Genomic DNA, 21,833 nt, shown 5'->3' on the forward strand with positions numbered 1-21,833 from the left:
CTCACTTTTTATTGCATAGAGGTCTGGGGACATACATTTAAAATAATCACAACACAATTATCAGAATACAAAAGAGAGTAATAAAGATAATAATAAAATGGATTACAGATTCCCAACAAATGATTCATAAAATCACACATTTTAAAATTGTATAAAAGACAACTGTTCAAATGATGTATAAAGTAAATAATAATATGCTTCCTGAAGTGGTCCAGAAGATGTTTCAGATGTGAACCAGTACATATGTATATCATATAAAGGTGATAATCTATGGGATTATTAACAATTAGAAGTACAAATAAGTAATAATTTTATATTTCAAACTATGTAATCTATAAATGTAAAGATCATATTAAACAGATTGTTAGACAAACAACAATGTCACACATGTTATATGTGCTGATGTTGTTAGAAAGTCAAAATGAAAGTCTGGACAGTTTATTTCAAATCCTGCAGTTTCATTTGCTGCTGCTGTTCTCACCAGCACACTTGTGTTTCTTACACTGCTACTTAGAAGACAATCTTTCACCACACACACTGCAACTCAACACTTTCTCTCCTGGGTGTCTTCTCATGTGTGCTACAAGGCTTGGTCATCGACAAAAGATTCTGTTGCAGATTGAACAGGAATGCGATTTTTTACCAGTGTGTGTTCTAGTGTGTCTTTTCACATCTGTACTTCTTGTAAAACCTTTACCACAGATTGAACAGGAAAAAGCTTTTTCACCAGTGTGTGTTGTCATGTGTCTTTTCAAACTCTGACTTCGTGTAAAACCTTTACCACAGGTTGAACAGGAAACAGGTTTTTCACCAGTGTGTGTTCTCATGTGTACTTTCAAATGTTGACTTTCTGTAAAACCTTTACCACATATTGAACAGGTAAAAAGGTTTTCTCCAGTGTGTGTTTTCATGTGTCTTTTCAAATTCTGACTTTGTGCATAACCTTTACTACAGATTGAACAAGAGAAAGGTTTTTCTCCAGTGTGTGTTCTCATGTGTACTTTTCAGACGACAATGGTATTTAAAGGTTTTGTGACAGTGAGAAGATGTGAAGTGAGTGTTGTCAGTGTGACATGTCTTATCATCTTTAGAGTCTTCATCATCAGTGTCAGGAGAGTGTGACGTTGTGTCCTCACTATCTGATAGTGGAGCTAAGAGCTTGTCTGCTTGTGATCCTCCACAGTGGTCTCCATCAGCTTCTGCTAAACTGCTGCTTGGAGGCTCTGCCTCTCTCTTCTCCTCACTTTCACCTTTGACCTCATCATCTTGACTCTTCACACTGATGAGGTGTCTCTTCTCTTCCTCTATAAAGTGGGGGGACAGCCGCTGTTTTTCCTCCACTTTAAAGTAGGGGGGCTGTGGCTCCTCTTCTTTCACGTGGAGGTACTGTGACCTCCTCTGCTCCATACTGGAGGACCCCTCCTGCTGCTCAGGTGGCCGATATTTTTCACAGACGTCTGCAGGACACAAGAAGACAAACACATGCTGGGATGGAAATAGATAAGATTTCACCAATTCAGATTTAATTTTCGATTCTGCTTTACGATTGGGTTATTTGTGGACTCACTTTTGCTTTCACATTCAGTAAAAAGGAGAAGAAACAGGTTGATTAGCATCAACTTTGACTAGTTGAGAAGTAACATGAGCCTACAAAGCCAACAGTGAGGTCTTAAAAGGCACAGATTTTAGGGCTCCTCCATGGGGGGCCAGAGGGCCCTAAGGACAATATTCTGCTATGAAAATATCTATAAAATAAAAATATTTTTGGCAAGAAATTAACAAAATACTACACGTTATTTTGTGGCAATTACAAAAGAATATCCAGTATAATTCTCAGGGCATTCAATCAATCACAACAGGACTGTTAAAATTAACATATTATACATAAATATACAGTATATAAAAAAAAAAAAAAGGTATATATATGTGTGTATATATATATATATATATATATAAATATATATATATATATATATATTAGGGCTGAGAATATTTGAGTGTCCCACGATTCGATTCAATATCGATTCTTAGGGTCGCGCTTCGATTATTAATCGATTTTTTCGATTCAACGCGATTCACGATTCAAAAACGTTTTTTTTCCGATTCAAAATGATTCTGTATTCATTCAATACATAGAATTTCAGCTGAAATTATAACTAATAATGATGCTGTTGTTGATAATATTCATTTTTGTTTCACTACTTTTGGTTTGTTCTGTGTTGTGTTTGTGTCTCCTCTCAATTAATCTGTTTATTGCAGTTCTGAGTGTTGCTGGGTGAGGTTTGGTTTTGGAATTGGATTGCATTGTTATGGTATTGCTGTGTATTGTTTTGTTGCATTGATTAAAAGAAACAAAACATTGATTTTTTAAAAATGAGAATCGATTCTGAATCGCACAACGTGAGCATCACAATTCAAATTCGAATTGATTTTTCCCACACCCCTAATATATATACATACATACATATATATATATGATATATATATATATATATATGTGTGTATATATATATATATATATATATATATATATATATATATGTGTATATATATGTATGTATATATGTGTAAATATACATATATATATATATATTTACACATATATATATTTACACATATATATATTCATACATACACACATATATATATATATATATATATATGTATTACATATACATATATATACATATATATATATATACCCAATTGTAACTAAGATAGGCTCCAGCACCCTGCGACTACGAAAGGGATAAGCGGTAGAAAATGGATGGATATATATACATATACACATGCATATATAGAGTCGCAATCAAAAGTTTCCATACACCTGTAAAAAACATCATGTCATGGCTGTCTTGAGTTTCCAATCATTTCTACAACTCTTATTTATTTGTGATGTAGTGATTGGAGCACATACTTGTTGCTCACTAAAAACATTCATGAAGTTTGCTTCTTTTATGAATTTATTATGGGTCTACTGTACATGTGAGCAAATGTGCTGGGTCAAAAGTGTACATACAGCAATGTTAATACTTGCTTACATGACCCTTGGCAAGTTTCACTGCAATAAAGCACTTTTGGTAGCCATCCACAAGCTTCTGCTTGAATTTTTGACCACTCTTGACAAAATTGGTGCAAGTCAACTAAATGTGTTGGTTTTCAGACATAGACTTGCTTCTTCAGCATTGTCCACACATTTAAGTCAGGACTTTGGGAAGAAAATTCTAAAACCTAAATTCGAGCCTGATTTAGCCATTCCTTTACCACTTTTGAGGTGTGTTTGGGGTCATTGTCCTGTTGGAACACCCAACTGCGTCCAAGACCCAACCTCCAGGCTGATGATTTTAGCTTGTCCTGAAGAATTTGGAGGTAATCCTCCTTTTTCATTGTCTCATTTAAAGCAGCAGTTCCATTGGAAGCAAAACAGACCCAGAGCATAATACTACCACCACCATGCTTGACGGTAGGGATGATGTTCCTAGGATTAAAGGCCTCACCTTTTGTCCTCCAAACATATTGCTGGGTTTTGTGGCCAAACAGCTCCATTTTTGTTTCATCTGACTACAGAACTTTCCTCCAGAAGGTCTTATCTTTGTCCATGTGATGTCAGATGAAACAAAAATGGAGCTGTTTGGCCACAATACTGTTTGTTAGAAAGTTCCACAACTGTTCACGTTATCCCACGCTTCATGCGTCGAAGTCACGTTGTGACATTGGAGGTTTATAAGCAGACGAGCATGCTCGGCGGCACACAATCATGGAGTACTTACAAGCAGACACAGTGTGGAGACAGAAAAGGGAGAATTGACGCATTTTGGTGTAAAAAGTAAAGATAAAGGTGAAGTTATAACACTGAAACTCCCTCAGGAAGAGGTGCTTTAAGACATGCTAGCTAGCTAGCGGCTAACGTCCATCCACCTTTGGCAGTATCTAGTCGATACTACTATGATTACGTCGATATTTTTTGGCATCACAACATTTTCTTTCGTTTTTTTAAAATGTATATTATGTTTATAAACTCAGGAAATATGTCCCTGAACACATGAAGACTTTGCAGATGACCAATGTATGATCCTGTAACTACTTGGTATCGGATTGATACCCACATTTGTGGTATCATCCACAAAGTAATGTAAAGCATCCAACAACAGAAGAATAAGTGATTATTACATTTTAACAGAAGTGTAGACAGAAAATGTTAAAGGGGAACATTATCAGCAGACCTATGTAAGCGTCAACATATACCTTGATGTTGCAGAAAAAAGACCATATGTTTTTTTAACCGATTTCCGAACTCTAAATGAGTGAATTTGGCGATTTAAACGCCTTTCAATTGATAGCCTGTCGAGCGATGACCTTTCACCCGTGACGTCACAACATGAAGCCATCCGCCATTTTCTCAATCTTACTACACGCACCAAGTCAAATCAACTCTGTTATTTTTCTGATATCCACACAAGAATGTGTGGATATCCTGCGACACTCAAAGCAGATGCATTTCCAACGATAAAGTCAACAAAATCTGCAAAATTGTTAAATAGACAACTACTGAATCTGCCCGAGTGCGAGCTATTCAGGGAGGACGGCAGTCTCTTCCCGCAGACCAGCGAGGTAAAGCCCCTGGATATGATTTATGCCACTTCTTTTTCTGTCTCATTTTGTCCACCAAACTTATAAGGTTGTGCTTGAATGCACAAAGGTGAGTTTTGTTGATGTTATTGACTTATGTGCTAATCAGACATATTTGGTCACAGCATGACTGCAAGCTAATCGATGCTAACATGCTTTTTAGGCTAGCTGTATGTACATATTGCATCATTATGCCTCATTTGTAGCTACATTTGCATCCAGCCTTTCCCTCCACCCACATTTAATGCCAAACAAACACTTACCAAACGTTGGTTAGAAGGCGATCGTCAAATTCGTCCTCGTTGCTGCTGTCTGTCATGATATGGCTCAATAGCTTCAGTTTCTTCTTCAATTTAGTTTTCACTACCTGCCTCCACACTCCAACCATCCATTTCAATACATGCGTAATCTGTTGAATCGCTCACGGCGCTGAAATCCTAGTCTGAATCCTAGCTAATATCGCTATACCTTTCTGTGCTATCCGCCATGTTTGTTTCTGTGTGATCACGCTGTAACGTCACAGGATAATGGACGGGGGGATATAACGACGGTTAAAATCAGGAACTTTGAAGCTGTTTTTCGGGATATGGCGTGATGGGTACAATTTTGAGAAAAACTTCAAAAAATAAAATAAGCCACTGGGAACTGATTTTTATTGGTTTTAACCCTTCAGAAATTGTGATAATGTTCCCCTTTAAAAGAGAAAATAAGCAGATACTAACAGTAAATGAACAAGTTGATTAATAGTTCATTTTCTACCACTTGTCCTTAATAATGTTGACAAAATAATAGGTGTATAAATGACACAATATGTTACTGCTTCCATCCATCCATCCATCCATCATCTTCCGCTTATCCGAGGTCGGGTCGCGGGGGCAACAGCCTAAGCAGGGAAACCCAGACTTCCCTCTCCCCAGCCACTTCGTCTAGCTCTTCCCGGGGGATCGCGAGGCGTTCCCAGGCCAGCCGGGAGACATAGTCTTCCCAACGTGTCCTGGGTCTTCCCCGTGGCCTCCTACCGGTTGGACGTGCCCTAAACACCTCCCTAGGGAGGCCTTCGGGTGGCATCCTGACCAGATGCCCGAACCACCTCATCTGACTCCTCATGTTACTGCTTACGTCAGCTAAATAATTAGGAGTATTTGTTTGTTTACTTACTGCTAAAGAACAAGTTGTCTAATATGTTCACTATTTCAATTAAAGCTGCAAGCAGCGTTGGTCGGGTCCGCCGTTGGCCGCCGCCGCCGTGTCCCGAGTCCCGATCTTAGTCAGACCTCCATAGAAGTTTTTGTTTCATCACTCTACGACATTCCTAACAGAATTTACAAGCAGTTTTGTCTGTATTTTTTCCTAGGGGGCGCTAAGCTTAATTTTTATTTTTGGGGTTTGGTTTTTTATTAGATGGCAGTTTTTGCCAGTCCTGATATGTGTGTAAAATTTGGTGAGTTTTGAAGCATGTTAAGGGGGTGAAATTACAGATCGACAATTCTGGATGTTGTTGATAAATGGCATTTGCTTGGCATAGTAGGGCTTTAACTTGCACTTTGAAGCATTTTAAGTAGGTCAAATTACAGTTTAAAGAGGCGAAAAAGACATTTTTTAGGAAACTTTGCGCAGGGGTTTTTTGAAGGCGCGTAAAATCCAAACCGGAGAACTTATCAAAAATTTGTTCGACCACTTTTTTTAAAAGGGTTCAATGTCCCTCCTGTGCGAGTTTGAAGCCGAAACGACAAACGCACTGGGAGGAGTTTCGATTTGAAAAAGGTGACGGGTTTTCACCAAACTTTTATTTTGAAGGGGCAATTTTTAACTTCCTGTTGATTTTTGCCGAAGAATGTCAGTTATCGAAATGTACGTCTAAGTGAGACCTTGATAGAAGTTTTTGTTTCATGTGTTTACGGCATTCCTACCAGAAGTTACAAGCAGTTTTGTCTGAGTTTTCTTCCTGGAAGCAGTTTTTTCTGTGTTTTATTGAAAAATTACGCTAGAGCGCAATTTTGAGTTTTATAATTTTTTTTTTTCATTAGATTGTAATTTCTGCCAGTCCTGATGTGTCTGCCAAGTTTGGTGAGTTTTGAAGCATTTTAAGGGGGTCAAATTGCAGCTCAAAGAGGCAAAAATAGCATTTTTTGTGAAAATTTTGCTTTGAACGAGTTTTTGCAAAATTTCTGTTGATTTTGGGTATAGACATTTTTTATTGGAAATGTAGGTCTAAGTCAGACCTACACAGAGGTTTTTGTTTCATGTCTCTACGACATTCCTAACGGAAGTTACAAGCAGTCTGTTTTTTGTCTCTTCCTAGGGGGCGCTAGCGCGCAATTTTCATTTTTGGGGTTTGGTTGCTTAATATGTTGTGGTGTCACGGTAGACCGACGCGTGTGTCAACTTTGGTGAGTTTTGGAATATGTTAAAGGGGTGATGTTGGGGCGCGACGGTGCGGAAGAATAATAATAAAGAATAATAATAATAATAATAATAAAACGCTACAGATTCAATAGGGTCCTTGCATGGCAAAGGACATGGATGTCCTTTGCCATTGCAGGGCGGACCCTAATTAAAGCTGCAAGCAGCGTTGGTCGGGTCCGCCGTTGGCCGCCGCCGCCGTGTCCCGAGTCCCGATCTTAGTCAGACCAACATAGAGGTCTTTGTTTCATGTCTCTACGACATTCCTAACAGAAGTTACAAGCAGTTTTGTCTGGAAAAAGGTGACGGCTTTTTACAAAACTTTTATTTTGAAGGGGTAATTGCCAACTTCCTGTTGATTTTAACTGAAAGATGCCACCTATCAAAATGTAGGTCTAAGTGAGACCTACACAGAGGTTTTTGTTTCATGTCTGTCCGGCGTTCCTACCAGAAGTTACAAGCAGTTTTATCCGTTTCCTCTTCCTAGGAGCAGTTTTTCTGTGTTTTTTTCAAAAATTGCAATAGAGCGCAATTTTGAGGTTTAAGGTTTGGTTTTTTCACTAGATCGCAATTTCTGCCAGTCCTGATGTGTGTGCCAAGTTTGGTGAGTTTTGAAGCATTCTAAGGGGGTCAAATTAAAGCTCAAAGAGGCAAAAATAGCGTTTTTTGCGAAAATGTTGCTTTGAATGAGTTTTAGCAAAATTTCTGTTGATTTTGGGTATAGACCTTTTTAATTGGAAATGTAGGTCTTAGTCAGACCTACACAGAGGTTTTCGTTTCATGTCTCTACGACATTCCTAACGGAAGTTACAAGCAGTCTCTTTTTTGTCTCTTCCTAGGGGGCGCTAGCTTGCAATTCTAATTTTTGGGGTTTGGTTGCTTAATAAGTTGGTCTGCCGCTCCATACCGATGTGTGTGTCAATTTTGGTGAGTTTTGAAGCATGTTAAGGGGGTCAAATTAGGGTGCGAAGGTGCGAGTGCGCCTTGGGTTGCTGTCCCCGAGCCCCAGGGCTTAAGACGCCTTCGTCCCACTATTTAATGCATTGTGAAAGTAATGCAGTTGTTGTATTGAAGTGAAAATATCTAGCTTCCTGTTGATTTTTGCCAAAGTATGTCAATTATTCAAATGTAGGTCTAAGTCAGACCTACATAGTGGTTTTTGTTTCATGTCTCTCTGACATTCCTACCGGAAGTTACAAGCAGTTTTGTCTTTGTTTTCTTCCTAGGAGCAGTTTGTCCGTGTTGTATTCCTAGGGGGCGCTAGAGCACAATTTTGAGTTTTGGAGTTTGGTTTTTTCATCAGCTCGCAATTGTTGCCAGTCCTGATGTGTGTGCCAAGTTTGGTGAGTTTTGAAGCATTTTAAGGGGGTCAAATTACAGCTCAAATAGGCAAAAATGACATTTCTTAGGAAAATTTGCGCAGGGGTTCTTTGAACGCGCGTAAAATCAAAACCGGAAAACTTATCACAATTTTGTCCGACCACTTTTTTTAAAAGGGTTCAATTTCTCTCCTGTGCGAGTTTGAAGCCGAAACGACAAACGCACTGGGAGGAGTTTCGATTTGAAAAAGGTGACGGGTTTTCACGAAAACTTTTATTTTGAAGGGGTAATTGCCAACTTCCTGTTGATTTTTTCTGCTAGCTGTCAATTATTAAAATGTAGGTCTAAGTAAGACCTACATAGAAGTTTTTGTTTCATGTCTTTCCGACATTCCTACCGGAAGTTACAAGCAGTTTTGTCTGTGTTTTCTTCCTAGAAGCAGTTTTTTCTGTGTTTCATTCCAAAAATTTTTTAGAGCGCAATTTTGAGTTTTAGAAATTTTTTTTTTCATTAGATCACAATTTCTGCCAGTCCTGATGTGTCTGCCAAGTTTGGTGAGTTTTGAAGCATTTTAAGGGGGTCAAATTACAGCTCAAAGAGGCAAAAATAGCATTTTAGGCGAAAATTTTGCTTTGAAAGGGTTTTGCAAAATTTCTGTTGATTTTAGGTATAGGAGTTTCTGATGGGGAATTTAGGTCTAGGTCAGTTCTACATAGAGGATTTTGTTTCATGTCTCTACGACATTCCTACCGGAAGTTACAAGCAATTCTTTTTTTTTTTTTCCTAGGGGGCGCTAGAGCGCAATTTTGATTTTTCTGGTTTGGCTCCCTAATATGTTGGGGAGAAACTCCTCACCGACGCGTGTGTCAATTTTGGTGTGCTTTGAGGCATGGTCAGTGGGTCAAATACAGCGCTTTGGCGAGTATCGTTGCGGAAGAAAGAATAATTAAAGCTGCAAGCAGCGTTGGTCGGGTCCGCCGTTGGCCGCCGCCGCCGCCGCCGTGTCCCGAGTCCCGATCTTAGTCAGACCAACATAGAGGTCTTTGTTTCATGTCTCTACGACATTCCTAACAGAAGTTACAAGCAGTTTTGTCTGGAAAAAGGTGACGGCTTTTTACCAAACTTTTATTTTGAAGGGGTAATTGCCAACTTCCTGTTGATTTTAACTGAAAGATGCCACCTATCAAAATGTAGGTCTAAGTGAGACCTACACAGATGTTTTTGTTTCATGTCTGTCCGACGTTCCTACCAGAAGTTACAAGCAGTTTTATCCGTTTCCTTTTCCTAGGAGCAGTTTTTCTGTGTTTTTTTTCAAAAATTGCAATAGAGCGCAATTTTGAGTTTTAAGGTTTGTTTTTTTCACTAGATCACAATTTCTGCCAGTCCTGATGTGTGTGCCAAGTTTGGTGAGTTTTGAAGCATTTTAAGGGGGTCAAATTAAAGCTCAAAGACGCAAAAATAGCGTTTTTTGCGAAAATGTTGCTTTGAATGAGTTTTTGCAAAAATTCTGTTGATTTTGGGTATAGACCTTTTTAATTGGAAATGTAGGTCTTAGTCAGACCTACACAGATGTTTTTGTTTCATGTCTCTACGACATTCCTAACGGAAGTTACAAGCAGTCTCTTTTTTGTCTCTTCCTAGGGGGCGCTAGCTTGCAATTTTAATTTTTGGGGTTTGGTTGCTTAATAAGTTGGTCTGCCGCTCCATACCGATGTGTGTGTCAATTTTGGTGAGTTTTGAAGCATGTTAAGGGGGTCAAATTAGGGTGCGAAGGTGCGAGCGCGCCTTGGGTTGATGTCCCCGAGCCCCACGGCAGGAGAAGCCTTGCTGCCACTATTTAATGCATTGTGAAAGTAATGCAGTTGTTGTATTGAAGTGAAAATATCAAGCTTCCTGTTGATTTTTGCCAAAGTATGTTAATTATTCAAATGTAGGTCTAAGTCAGACCTACATAGTGGTTTTTGTTTCATGTCTCTCTGACATTCCTACCGGAAGTTACAAGCAGTTTTGTCTTTGTTTTCTTCCTAGGAGCAGTTTGTCTGTGTTGTATTCCTAGGGGGCGCTAGAGCACAATTTTGAGTTTTGGGGTTTGGTTTTTTTATCAGCTCGCAATTGTTGCCAGTCCTGATGTGTGTGCCAAGTTTGGTGAGTTTTGAAGCATTTTAAGGGGGTCAAATTACAGCTCAAAGAGGTAAAAATGATATTTTTTTGGAAAATTTGCGCAGGGGTTCTTTGAAGGCGCGTAAAATCAAAACCTTAGAACTTATCACAACTTTGTCCGACCACTTTTTTTAAAAGGGTTCAATCTCTCTCCTGTGCGAGTTTGAAGCCGAAACGACAAACGCACTGGGAGGAGTTTCGATTTGAAAAAGGTGACGGGTTTTCACGAAAACTTTTATTTTGAAGGGGTAATTGCCAACTTCCTGTTGATTTTTTCTGCTAGCTGTCAATTATTAAAATGTAGGTCTAAGTAAGACCTACATAGAAGTTTTTGTTTCATGTCTTTCCGACATTCCTACCGGAAGTTACAAGCAGTTTTGTCTGTGTTTTCTTCCTAGAAGCAGTTTTTTCTGTGTTTCATTCCAAAAATTTTGTAGAGCGCAATTTTGAGTTTTAGAATTTTTTTTTTTCATTAGATCACAATTTCTGCCAGTCCTGATGTGTCTGCCAAGTTTGGTGAGTTTTGAAGCATTTTAAGGGGGTCAAATTACAGCTCAAAGAGGCAAAAATAGCATTTTTGGCGAAAATTTTGCTTTGAAAGGTTTTTGCAAAATTTCTGTTGATTTTGGGTATAGGAGTTTCTGATGGGGAATTTAGGTCTCGGTCAGTTCTACATAGAGGATTTTGTTTCATGTCTCTACGACATTCCTACCGGAAGTTACAAGCAATCCATTTTTTGTCTTTTCCTAGGGGGCGCTAGAGCGCAATTTTGATTTTTCTGGTTCGGCTCCCTAATATGTTGGGAAGAAACTCCTCACCGACGCGTGTGTCAAATTTGGTGTGCTTTGAGGCATGGTCAGTGGGTCAAAATACAGCGCATATGCGAGTATCGGTGCGGAAGAAAGAAAGAATAATAATAAAACGCAGCAGATTCAATAGGGTCCTTGCCAGGGCAAAGGACAGAGTCCTTTGCTGGCAGGGCGGACCCTAATTAAAGACTTAACTGCAATTAGAAACATATGTTTAATGTATCTTAAGTTTTTTTGTTAAAATAAAACCAATAATGCCATTTTTGTGGTCCCCTTTATTGAGAAAAGTACCAAAATAATTTTAGTACCGGTACCAAAGTATTGGTATGGTTCCAACACTCCCACCTATATTTGAATATTGTCTAATGGAAATGACTGCTGTCTGATAATCACATGAATAACCAGTGTTGGCATTAATACACTTTTTATGTCTTTATACGCATTGAAATCAAAAAGAACGTGCATTTCCTTAAGTCCGCGGGTGCCTGGGATGCAGAGTTCTTGGTTTTATAACCGACCTGCCTTCTCTGGGTCAAAACTCCAGTTTGCTTGATTTTTTTTATAGATTATTGCTTTCTGCCGATGTTTTGTGTATTGTGACGGTGCGCTCTTATCCCGCCATCACTTGAGGACCGCCACGTCAGCGGAAGCAAGCGCGCTGTCGGTTGGTAGAGTGGCCGTGCCAGGAACTTGAGGGTTCCAGGTTCGATTCCCGCTTCCACCATCCTAGTCACTGCCGTTGTGTCTTTGGGCAAGACACTTTACCCACCTGCTCCCAGTGCCACCCACACTGGTTTAAATGTAACTTAGATATTGGTTTTACGATGTAAAAGCGCTTTGAGTCACTAGAGAAAAGTGCTATATAAATATAATTCACTTCACTTATTCACACGATTGATGAGCATTCATTTTTAAATGGTGGTGTTAAAAAGCAAACATATCTCCATCTTTAGTGATAAATGTGTCCCCCGGATGAACATGTGTCACAAACATTGTATTAGATGATATGTGGATGTTGTGCTTACTTGGACTGTGATGAAGCTGTGAGGACTCAGGTGGTTTGTCTTCATGCTCTTCAGTCTTCACAGAGACAACAGTCAGTGGAAACTTGCTGACATCAGCCTCCTCCTGCCCTACAGGACACTCTCCCTCCTGACTGATCCACACTTCCTCCTCTTCCTCTTTCATGTGGGGGGGCTGTGGATCCTCCTGCTGCTGAAGGGGACGTTCTTCTTGACGAGCGTTCATCTGTTGGACGTCCGCAAGACAACACAAACAAACTTCAGCTATGATGTGTCAAATATTTTTTAATCTATCAAATATAATATTTTCCAAGTGGACTGACACCACTTTGTGGTGATGTTCTTCTACACATGGAATAATCATCAGTTATTGATTATTATGAATTGTGTCATTGATCCTTTTTTCTGCATTTACATTAATTATTGATAAAAAGTAACAACTTAAAGAAAACCTCCTGCTGGGATTTTAATACCGTCATGACTGCATGAAGTCAGTCTGCACGTATAAAAGTGTCATTGTGCTGCAGCATCAAGTGACGCCAACTGGCTCCTCCCACTACCAACCTACCAGCCAACCTTGACGTGCACCTCCAAAATAGTCCCACCTCACATCAACGGTGACCAGGACTACAGAGCTGTGGTCGGTTGGCTTTACTTTTACGCGCAATATCCTCTCTTTGTTCTCCATTACCTCCCTGCTTGGCACTCAGCATCAAGGGTTGGAATTGGGGGTTAAATCACCAAAAATGATTCCCGGGCGCAGCACTGCTGCTGCCCACTGCTCCCCTCACCTCTCAGGGGGTGATCAAGGGGATGGGTCAAATGCAGAGGACACATTTCACCACACCTAGTGTGTGTGTGACAATCATTGCTACTTTAACTTTCTTCTGCGAAAGCAACATTTTTAACCCAACAGAAAACAAACAGAAGTGCAGTGAAGCACGTGGAACAAGTGGCAGCGAGTATATATATAAATATATACATATATGTATATATATATATATATATATATACATATATATATATATATACAAATTCATAAATGTAAACAAATATTTAGAATATTTGGGTACCTCATGTTTCGACTACTTACAAAATATTGATGCAAATTCATTTTGTGTGCAGTATATTAAAGCTATTTTTAATATTTAACATTTATTTAATTAAATATTTATTTTAGTCCGACTGAATAAGCATTACTCGCTTACAATTGTGCAAATAGTGTATTCATAATAACAAACATCAGTCGATTTAATTTCCATGATATGTCCACCCAATGCAGCTGAGATAGGCTCCAACTCCCCCCCCGCAACACCAAATAGGGACAAGTGGTAGAAAATGGATGGATGGATGTTATCAAGGTAATAGAAGTGCGTGCAAACATCATTTGTATTTCTAGCTAATAAAGTTGACACCAACATAAAGCAGACCACTGCAATAGTACATTATATTACACTGTCATTACAATAACAATAATATTTTTTTTCATCCTGTAAAGCATCTTTGAGTACACTGAAAAGCGCTATACCAAATAAAATGTATTATTATTATTATTATTATACCATGTGACTTATTCCAGACTTAAATTACAAGACGTTTGTTTCTTTCTAGTAACAAATATTAAATGATGTTAAGCGTGACTGTAATATACAACAAAAAACAGTTAAAGTATTAAATAAGTCAATATAATTCTCATAGAGAACATATAAAATACACTCCTCAAAAAAAAACGCTCGCATTTGCTACAAAGGCCTGCTAGCGGGCTAACGCTAGCACGTTAGCTTCGAACAACATATGAGGTAAATAAGATAAATAATATGAAAATATATCATGTATATTACCTCATAAGCCGCGTGTACAAGAGAGGAGTGGAATATATTCTTCCTATTGTTACACCAGCAACTCTTTTTTGTCTTCTGTGGCTGGGCGAAGGAAGTGTGCACCACTCACTATTGTCCCAGTGAAACACGTGTTTGAAGGAAGTGTGCACCACTCACTATTGTCCCAGTGAAACACGTGTTTCAAGGAAGTGTGCACCACTCACTATTGTCCCAGTGAAACATGTGTTTGGAGGAAGTGTGCACCACTCACTATTGTCCCAGTGAAACACGTGTTTGAAGGAAGTGTGCACCACTCACTATTGTCCCAGTGAAACACGTGTTTGAAGGAAGTGTGCACCACTCACTATTGTCCCAGTGAAACACGTGTTTGAAGGAAGTGTGCACCACTCACTATTGTCCCAGTGAAACACGTGTTTGAAGGAAGTGTGCACCACTCACTATTGTCCCAGTGAAACACGTGTTTAAAGGAAGTGTGCACCACTCACTATTGTCCAAGTGAAACGCGTGTTTGGCCAACATTTGTTCCGCGGTTGAGAACACTTCGATGACGTCACACAGGAGGAAGAACAAAACAAGATGGCGTCTGGCGGAGAATACGTTGTATTGGTTATTATGGTTTCTAGGTCTTAATTACAACGTACATGTGCACATTTGTGTCGTTTAACAGAGTAAACGTCGTTATTAATTGTTTGTATGCGGATACATTAGTCTGAGTGCACTTTGACGTGCTAGCCTAGCCTGCTGGTTAGCTTAGCTTGTTAGCTGCTAACAAAGAGAGGCGGAAGTGATCGACACATCAAAGCAGAGATCCAATGTAAGTGTAAAGTGTTTTTATTGTGTGAACATGTCTACATTACAAATGATGTGAGTGTTGCGGAATCAGCGACTAACTGCTGCCATTGAAGAAATATTTGTGACTTTAGAAAAAAAAAACGATAGCAGAGTACAAGGAGGAATTTTGTCCAACAAAAGAGGAGAAGGAGCAACAACATCAACTACTGGACGCTGTTTTCAAGAAACATCAAGTTGTGTTACACATCCATCCTTCCATCTTCTTCTGCTTATCTGAGGTCGGGTCGCGGGGGCAGCAGCCTAAGCAGGGAACCCCAGACTTTCCTCTCCCCAGCCACTTCGTCCAGCTCTTCCCGGGGGATCCCAAGGCGTTCCCAGGCCAGCCAGGAGACATAGTCTATTCCCCGTTGCCTCCTACCGGTCGGACGTGCCCTAAACACCTCCCTAGGGAGGCGTTCGGGTGGCATCCTGACCAGATGCCTGAACCACCTTATCTGGCTGTTCTCGATGTGGAGGAGCAGCGGCTTTACTTTGAGTTCCTCCCGGATGACAGAGCTTCTCAGCCTATCTCTAAGGGAGAGCCCCGCCACACGGCGGAGGAAACTCATTTAGAATAGAATAGAATAGACTTAATTGTCATTATATTTGCATATAACGAGATTAAAGACTCCAACTAAAGGTGCGGTAGTGGGAACAAATATGGGTTTAAATAAATAACACAAGAGCTAATAAGGGAAAACGAACACTTGAAATAAACAGACCGCTTCGGCTGCTTGTACCCGTGATCTTATCCTTTCGGTCATAACACAAAGCTCATGACCATAGGTGAGGATGGGAACGTAGATTGACCGGTAAACTGAGAGCTTTGCCTTCCGGCTCAGCTCCTTCTTAACCACAACGGATCCATACAACGTCCGCATTACTGCAGACGCCGCACCGATCCGCCTGTCGATCTCACGATCCACTCTTCCCTCGCTTGTGAACAAGACTCCAAGGTACTTGAACTCCTCCACTTGGGGCAGGGTCTCCTCCCCAACCCGGAGATGGCACCCCACCCTTTTCTGTACGAGAACCTTGGACTCGGACTTGGAGGTTCTGATTCTCATCCCAGTCGCTTCACACTCTGTTGCAAACCGATCCAGTTAGAGCTAAAGTTCCTGGCCAGATGAAGAGACCTAATCCTGCAGCCACCAAACCGGATCCCCTCAACGCCTTGACTGCGCCTAGAAATTCTGTCCATAAAAGTTATGAACAAAATAGGCGCTTTGGTGGAGTCCAACCCTCACTGGAAACGTGTCCGACTTACTGCCGGCAATGCGGACCAAGCTCTGACACTGATCATACAGGGAGCGGACCGCCACAATCAGACAGTCCGATATCCCATACTCCCTGAGCACTCCCCACAGGACTTGCCGAGGGACACGGTTGAATGCCTTCTCCAAGCCCACAAAACACATGTAGACTGGTTGGGCAAACTCCCATGCACCCTCAAGAACCCTGCCCAGAGTATAGAGCTGGTCCACAGTTCTACGACCAGGATAAAAACCACACTGTTCCTCCTGAATCTGAGGTTCGACTGTCTGACTTAGGTTCCTCTCCAGTACACCTGAATGGACCTTCCCGGGAAGGCTGAGGATGCTTCTACATATTGACACAAATATATAAAAAACACTAACCTTGTGACGGATGCTTTTGCAATTGTTTTATTTGATCTTTCACAACACCTGGTGGCCACAATAATTCATGAAGTCAAGCTCATGGTGCAGAATGTTGGCTAACGCAGACTTGTTTGTTACTGGATACTTGCTATCAGACTTTTGTTTTGGAGACTTTGTGTACGTATTAAGCAACTATAATTATTTGATATGCTTAAAAGTGCTGTTTTAGCTTAGCTGTTGTGTAGCTGCTCGCTCCTCGTATCTTACAGCAGGTGTGTCCAAAGTGCAGCCCATAACTATGTTTTTAATTGACAACGGGGAATTTTGAAAATGTGGTATTTGCGTGTCGGTCCAATCAGCAGCCGTTACGCCCTGTTTCATCATTGGACCTAAGTCTTTGGCTTGGTAGGCGGGTACGAGGCTACCAAGCCAGGTGGTACGAGCACGAGCACGGAGGAGCCTTTGTAGTGGTGTCGCAGCTCAGTGGTCGTGCCGTCAGGTAACACCAGGAAGGTTCCTTCTGTGCGATATTGACTGGTGCTTTTTTCTCCCTGGACTCTGACTTCATATCTGGTGTTGTCCCTCAGACCTCGGCCAAGAAGCCACGTAAACAGTGTGAAGAATGTGGGCGATAAGAGTGTGTGTACGTGGGCATGAACTTGCACCCACTTTCAACTGGAACTCAGGACATATGATTAGTTGCACGGCCTATTCTAATCTATATTAAACAGCGTCGGGGCTTGCGTCCACTGCAGGGGTGCGTCATCGCTCTCTCGGTGTGGGTCGTTGCGCTCTTCGTCTGCTGGCCGTTGTTTCCTCCTCCGTGCTGCTCTCCCGCTCGTTCCTCCCTCGCCCTTTTTGTACTCTAGCAGCAGATAGACAGATTGTAAGCAGGTGTGTAATATACGCACCTGGCTCAGATTGCCGCTGCAGTGTCGCTTCGCGTGTGTCATGCCTCTCCTCGCCGCCGCATGCCCCGCCTCCTGGCCTCCAGGTGGGCCCGCGCTGCTGCTTTCCGCCCATTGTCGGCCCGTCGGCTGTGTCTCTCCACACATACAATGTCTGCTTTCACTGGGATGCCGACTGATGGGATGTTCATATCTTCCCGTTTAGATGAAGAATTAATCATCGCAAACGGTTAAAAAGGGTGGGTGCAAAAGAGCATATTACTTAATCTTTCTAGCCATCTCCAGGTCTAAGTTGGATGTCAGTGTTGACCAAGTTCTCGGTTTATGTCCACAACCTTCTACTACATAAGTGAGAAGCATGATTTATATTCTAGAATTAGCTTTCACCATCTTAGAGGTGAGGAAGCAGCTCAGTATGTCAATATAGCAGCATAAGCTAGTTACTTCTGTGATCAATGCGCCGCTAAAAGTAGGTCCTTAGCGTTAGCGCTTATAATAACAATATCACTAATACTTGGTTAATATTCAGGTCACAAAATGTAAATGGTGTATTGTTGGCAATTTTTTTGGAGGACTTTGTGGGTCTAATAGAGGAACTCCCATTGACTCCAATGTTAGCTGATTTTTGCTCACGTTTATTTAATAATTAAATTTATAAAAGTTTAAAACATATGTCTCACATAAGGATTGTGAATGATAGGCATCATTTTAAAAAAGTGCAGTTTCCTTTGAATTTGTCAGATAAGTAAACAGTCCTTCAAATTAAAGATGTAAAACAATTGAGGTTGTTTATAGATATTATCCACTATGAAGTTACAGTAAAACTAAGCACACAAGGGAAAGTACATTCATATACACATGAAGTACACACACGTGTAAGAATCATGTTAAACACCAAAATATTGTCTTGTTCTCCTAAAGCCAATATCGAGTATCCTTTGGTGAGCTGACCGTATCGTCACACCCTTAGTTGAAAGCACACCATCCCCATGACATGACACTTCCACGTGATGTAGAACAGTAGTCCCACATTTTAAACATACACACACATCTGAAGAATATTAAAAAATAAAATTGGTGGGCCAAACAAAATGTCTTGGCGAACTAATGTTTGGTATGGGCGATATGACCTCAAATCTATATCCTAATAACAATACATGTCACGATATATAATTTGGTGTATAATTGATACTAGAAGAATTTTAAAGCGGGTTACAAAAGCTCCTAATTTGGCAGCTGACATATGCAGTAACATATTGTATCATTTATAATTGTATTATTTTGTTGAAAAAAATATTTTTAATGTACTTGTTTATTTACTGTTAATATCTGGTTACTTTGTTTGAGAAAATGATACTGGAAATGATGTAATATTTTACTGCATATTTCAACAACTAAATTAGGAGACTCTGTAGCCTGTTTTAAAATGGTTCTATTAGTAATTCAATATGAAATAATATATCGTAAAATCAATTTTAAACCAAATCGTTTATCCATAGTAAAAAGTCCTGTTGTTCTAGTTGTTTTTTCTTTTCCTGTGAAAAATGTTGTAAAGAGTAACGTGTTTGTGCATCACTGAGATTTCAAGACAGTTCATACAATAACTTGTTTTTCCTAAGTGCATGTCAAAGTACTGAATGCATTATGTGACTGAGCAGATATGGATGTTTCTCAAACTTGTGTTTGTCTTGCAGACGTCTGTGAAGAACATCTTCACCCTGAGCAACAGAAGTGGAGCTTCAGGATGCAGACGGAGGAGCCACAGCACAACCTCATTAAGAAGGAAGAGGAATACCCACTGATCCCCCATTTTAAAAATGAAGAGGAACACCCACTAATCCCCCATTTTAAAGAGGAAGAGGAGGACCCACTGACACCCCATTTTAAAAAGGAAGCAGTGGATCCACTGAGCCCTCACATTAAGGCGGAAGAGGAGGACCCACTGACCCCTCACATTAAAGAGGAAGAGGAGGAACACAGCATCAGTCAGCAGGGAGAGCATCTTGAAGGACTGGAGGAGGTTGATGTCACCAAGATGCCAGTGACTGGTGTCCCTGTGAAGAGTGAAGATGATGAGGTGAAAGGTGAAAGTGAGGAGAGGGGAGGGGGGGAGCCTCCAAGCAGCAGCTCAACACAACACATGACAACAGAAGCTGATGGAGACCACTGTGGAGGATCACAAGCAGACAAGCTCTTAGCTCCACTATCAGATAGTGAGGACACAACGTCACACTCTCCTGACACTGATGATGAAGACTCTAAAGATGATAAGACATGTCACACTGACAACACTCACTTCACATCTTCTCACTCTCACAAAACTTTTAAATACCCAAGTCTTCTGAAAGAACACATGAGAACACACACTGGAGAAAGACATTTTTTGTGTTCGATCTGCGGTAAAGATTTTACTCAAAGATACATTTTGAAAATACACATGAGAATACACACTGGAGAAAAACCTTTTTCCTGCTCAGAATGTGGTAAAAGTTTTGGAAAAAATCAAAGTTTAAAAGTACACATGAGAACACACACAGGAGAAAAACCGTTTTCCTGCTCAGAATGTGGTAAAAGTTTTGTAAGAAATGAACGTTTAAATGCACACATGAGATCACACACTGGAGAAAAACCTTTTTCATGTTCAATCTGCGGTAAAGATTTTACTCGAAGGGACCATTTCAAAAAACACATGAGAATACACACTGGAGAACAACCTTTTTCATGTTCAATCTGCGGTAAATATTTTGCTCGAAAGAACTACTTGAAAATACACATGAGTACACACACTGGTGAAAAACCTTATACTTGTTCAGTATGTTGTAGAAGTTTTATACAAAGTATGCATTTGAAAAGACACATGAGAATACACACTGGAGAAAAACCTTTTTCATGTTCAGTCTGCAGTAAAGATTTTACTCAAATGCACCATTTCAAAGCACACATGACAAGACACACTGCAGACAAACCTTAAACATGTTCAGTGTGTTGTAAAAGTTGTATACAAAGTCCGTATTTTGAAAAGACTCATGAGAAGACACCCAGGAGAGAAAGTGTTGAGTTGCAGTGTGTGTGGTGAAAGATTGTCTTCTAAGTACCAGTGTAAGAAACACAAGTGTGCTGGTGAGAACAGCAGCAGCAAATGAAACTGCAGGATTTGAAATAAACTGTCAAATCTTAACTTCGACTTTGTAACAACATCAGCACATAGATTCTAACATTTATAGATTAGATATTTCAGATTATTGCTTTTTTCAGTCAAGTACATGTTTTAATATACAACATTGTGTACTTTTATTTAAAAATGAACACAACACTTTGACTGTAAAGATGAGAATAAACAGGACAAAACATGTTACGAATACTTTTTATGTGTATAGAGATATTCAGAAATCATGTTTGATTTTTAATGATGTTGTAGAGTAACTCCTTTATATGATGTACATATTTGTTTTACATGTGTTCATACCTTTGCTTTTGAATACACATAAATCCCTCTTAATTCAAATTTAGTGGTTCACACTTGAAACACCTTCTGGACATCTTCTGGAAACATATTATTATTTACTTTATACATTTTCAGCAGTTGTCTTTTATACAAGATCATTTACTTTTAAAATCTGTGACTTTATGAATCATTTGTTGGCTCTCAATAATCAATTTTTTTTAATTAATCTGTATTACTCTCTTTTGTAATATGAATATTGTTTTATATGTATGTCCCCTTTATGCAATATGTAGGTTAGAGAAAATGGCAACATTATATGTGGAAGGTTATGAAGGATAGTTTTGTTTTTAATAATCTACATTTCTTATTTTTTTTAAAAACTACACATGACAATTTAAAAAAAAAAAGTTGTTTATGATTTTGTTCCCCCTTTTTTAGAATCCCTCAAACATTATCAATTTCAGAAAACATGGGAAAGTTTGGATTGTTAGGGAAAAGTCAATAAAAGTCAATCCATCCATTGTTTCTACCACTTGTCCCTTTCATTTTTTATGTATAGCATTTAATCACAAACTTGTCAGCCAAAGGGTGTTGCATTTTGGAGAAACTCCTTCTGTCAGAGTGCTGTTCAACACAGTAAAGAGGAACCCAAGGATGTGCAGGACGCTGAGTAAAACACATTTTTTACTGCGGAAATCTACTCACAAAAACAATCCAAACAGGAGGAAACAAAAAGCGACGGTGCGAAAGAGAGAAGACAAAATGTGTATTGTGGACAAAATAACAAAAGATACATATATACAAAAATGAACTAAACTTGGTTTGGAGTTACAAGACGTGCACAAT

The 21,833-nt window shown here is 39.8% G+C and overlaps 3 protein-coding genes across 6 annotated transcripts in view; 1 reads left to right on the top strand and 2 right to left on the bottom strand.

The window, feature by feature from the left end:
- Positions 1-14,310, bottom strand: part of LOC133546798 (oocyte zinc finger protein XlCOF8.4-like) — a 40,253-nt gene extending 25,943 nt beyond the window's left edge. Inside the window, exons 1-2 of one of the 2 annotated variants that reach the window (XR_009805269.1) lie at positions 14,185-14,310; positions 12,348-12,569 (exon numbers count right to left, since the gene is read on the bottom strand). The gene's annotated coding sequence lies outside the window, so the exon portion shown is untranslated. Of the gene's footprint in view, positions 1-12,347; positions 12,570-14,184 lie in introns of those variants that run through there. The other variant, XM_061892627.1, reaches the window with a different exon arrangement.
- The window catches only part of LOC133546787 (gastrula zinc finger protein XlCGF57.1-like), a 297,001-nt gene extending 275,546 nt beyond the window's left edge, over positions 1-21,455 (top strand). For all 3 annotated transcript variants that reach the window (XM_061892611.1, XM_061892610.1, XM_061892607.1), the window contains one exon: positions 19,237-21,455. In XM_061892611.1, coding sequence (XP_061748595.1) covers positions 19,237-20,513 — 1,277 coding nt within the window. In that variant the 3' untranslated portion in view covers positions 20,514-21,455. The remainder of the gene's footprint in view (positions 1-19,236) is intronic.
- LOC133546790 (zinc finger protein 391-like) overlaps positions 1-21,833 on the bottom strand; it is a 277,556-nt gene that overhangs the window by 191,241 nt on the left and 64,482 nt on the right. The gene's annotated exons all lie outside the window — the stretch shown is intronic.

The sequence above is a fragment of the Nerophis ophidion genome, unplaced genomic scaffold, assembly GCF_033978795.1.
Source record: "Nerophis ophidion isolate RoL-2023_Sa unplaced genomic scaffold, RoL_Noph_v1.0 HiC_scaffold_43, whole genome shotgun sequence".
Lineage (NCBI taxonomy): Eukaryota > Metazoa > Chordata > Actinopteri > Syngnathiformes > Syngnathidae > Nerophis > Nerophis ophidion.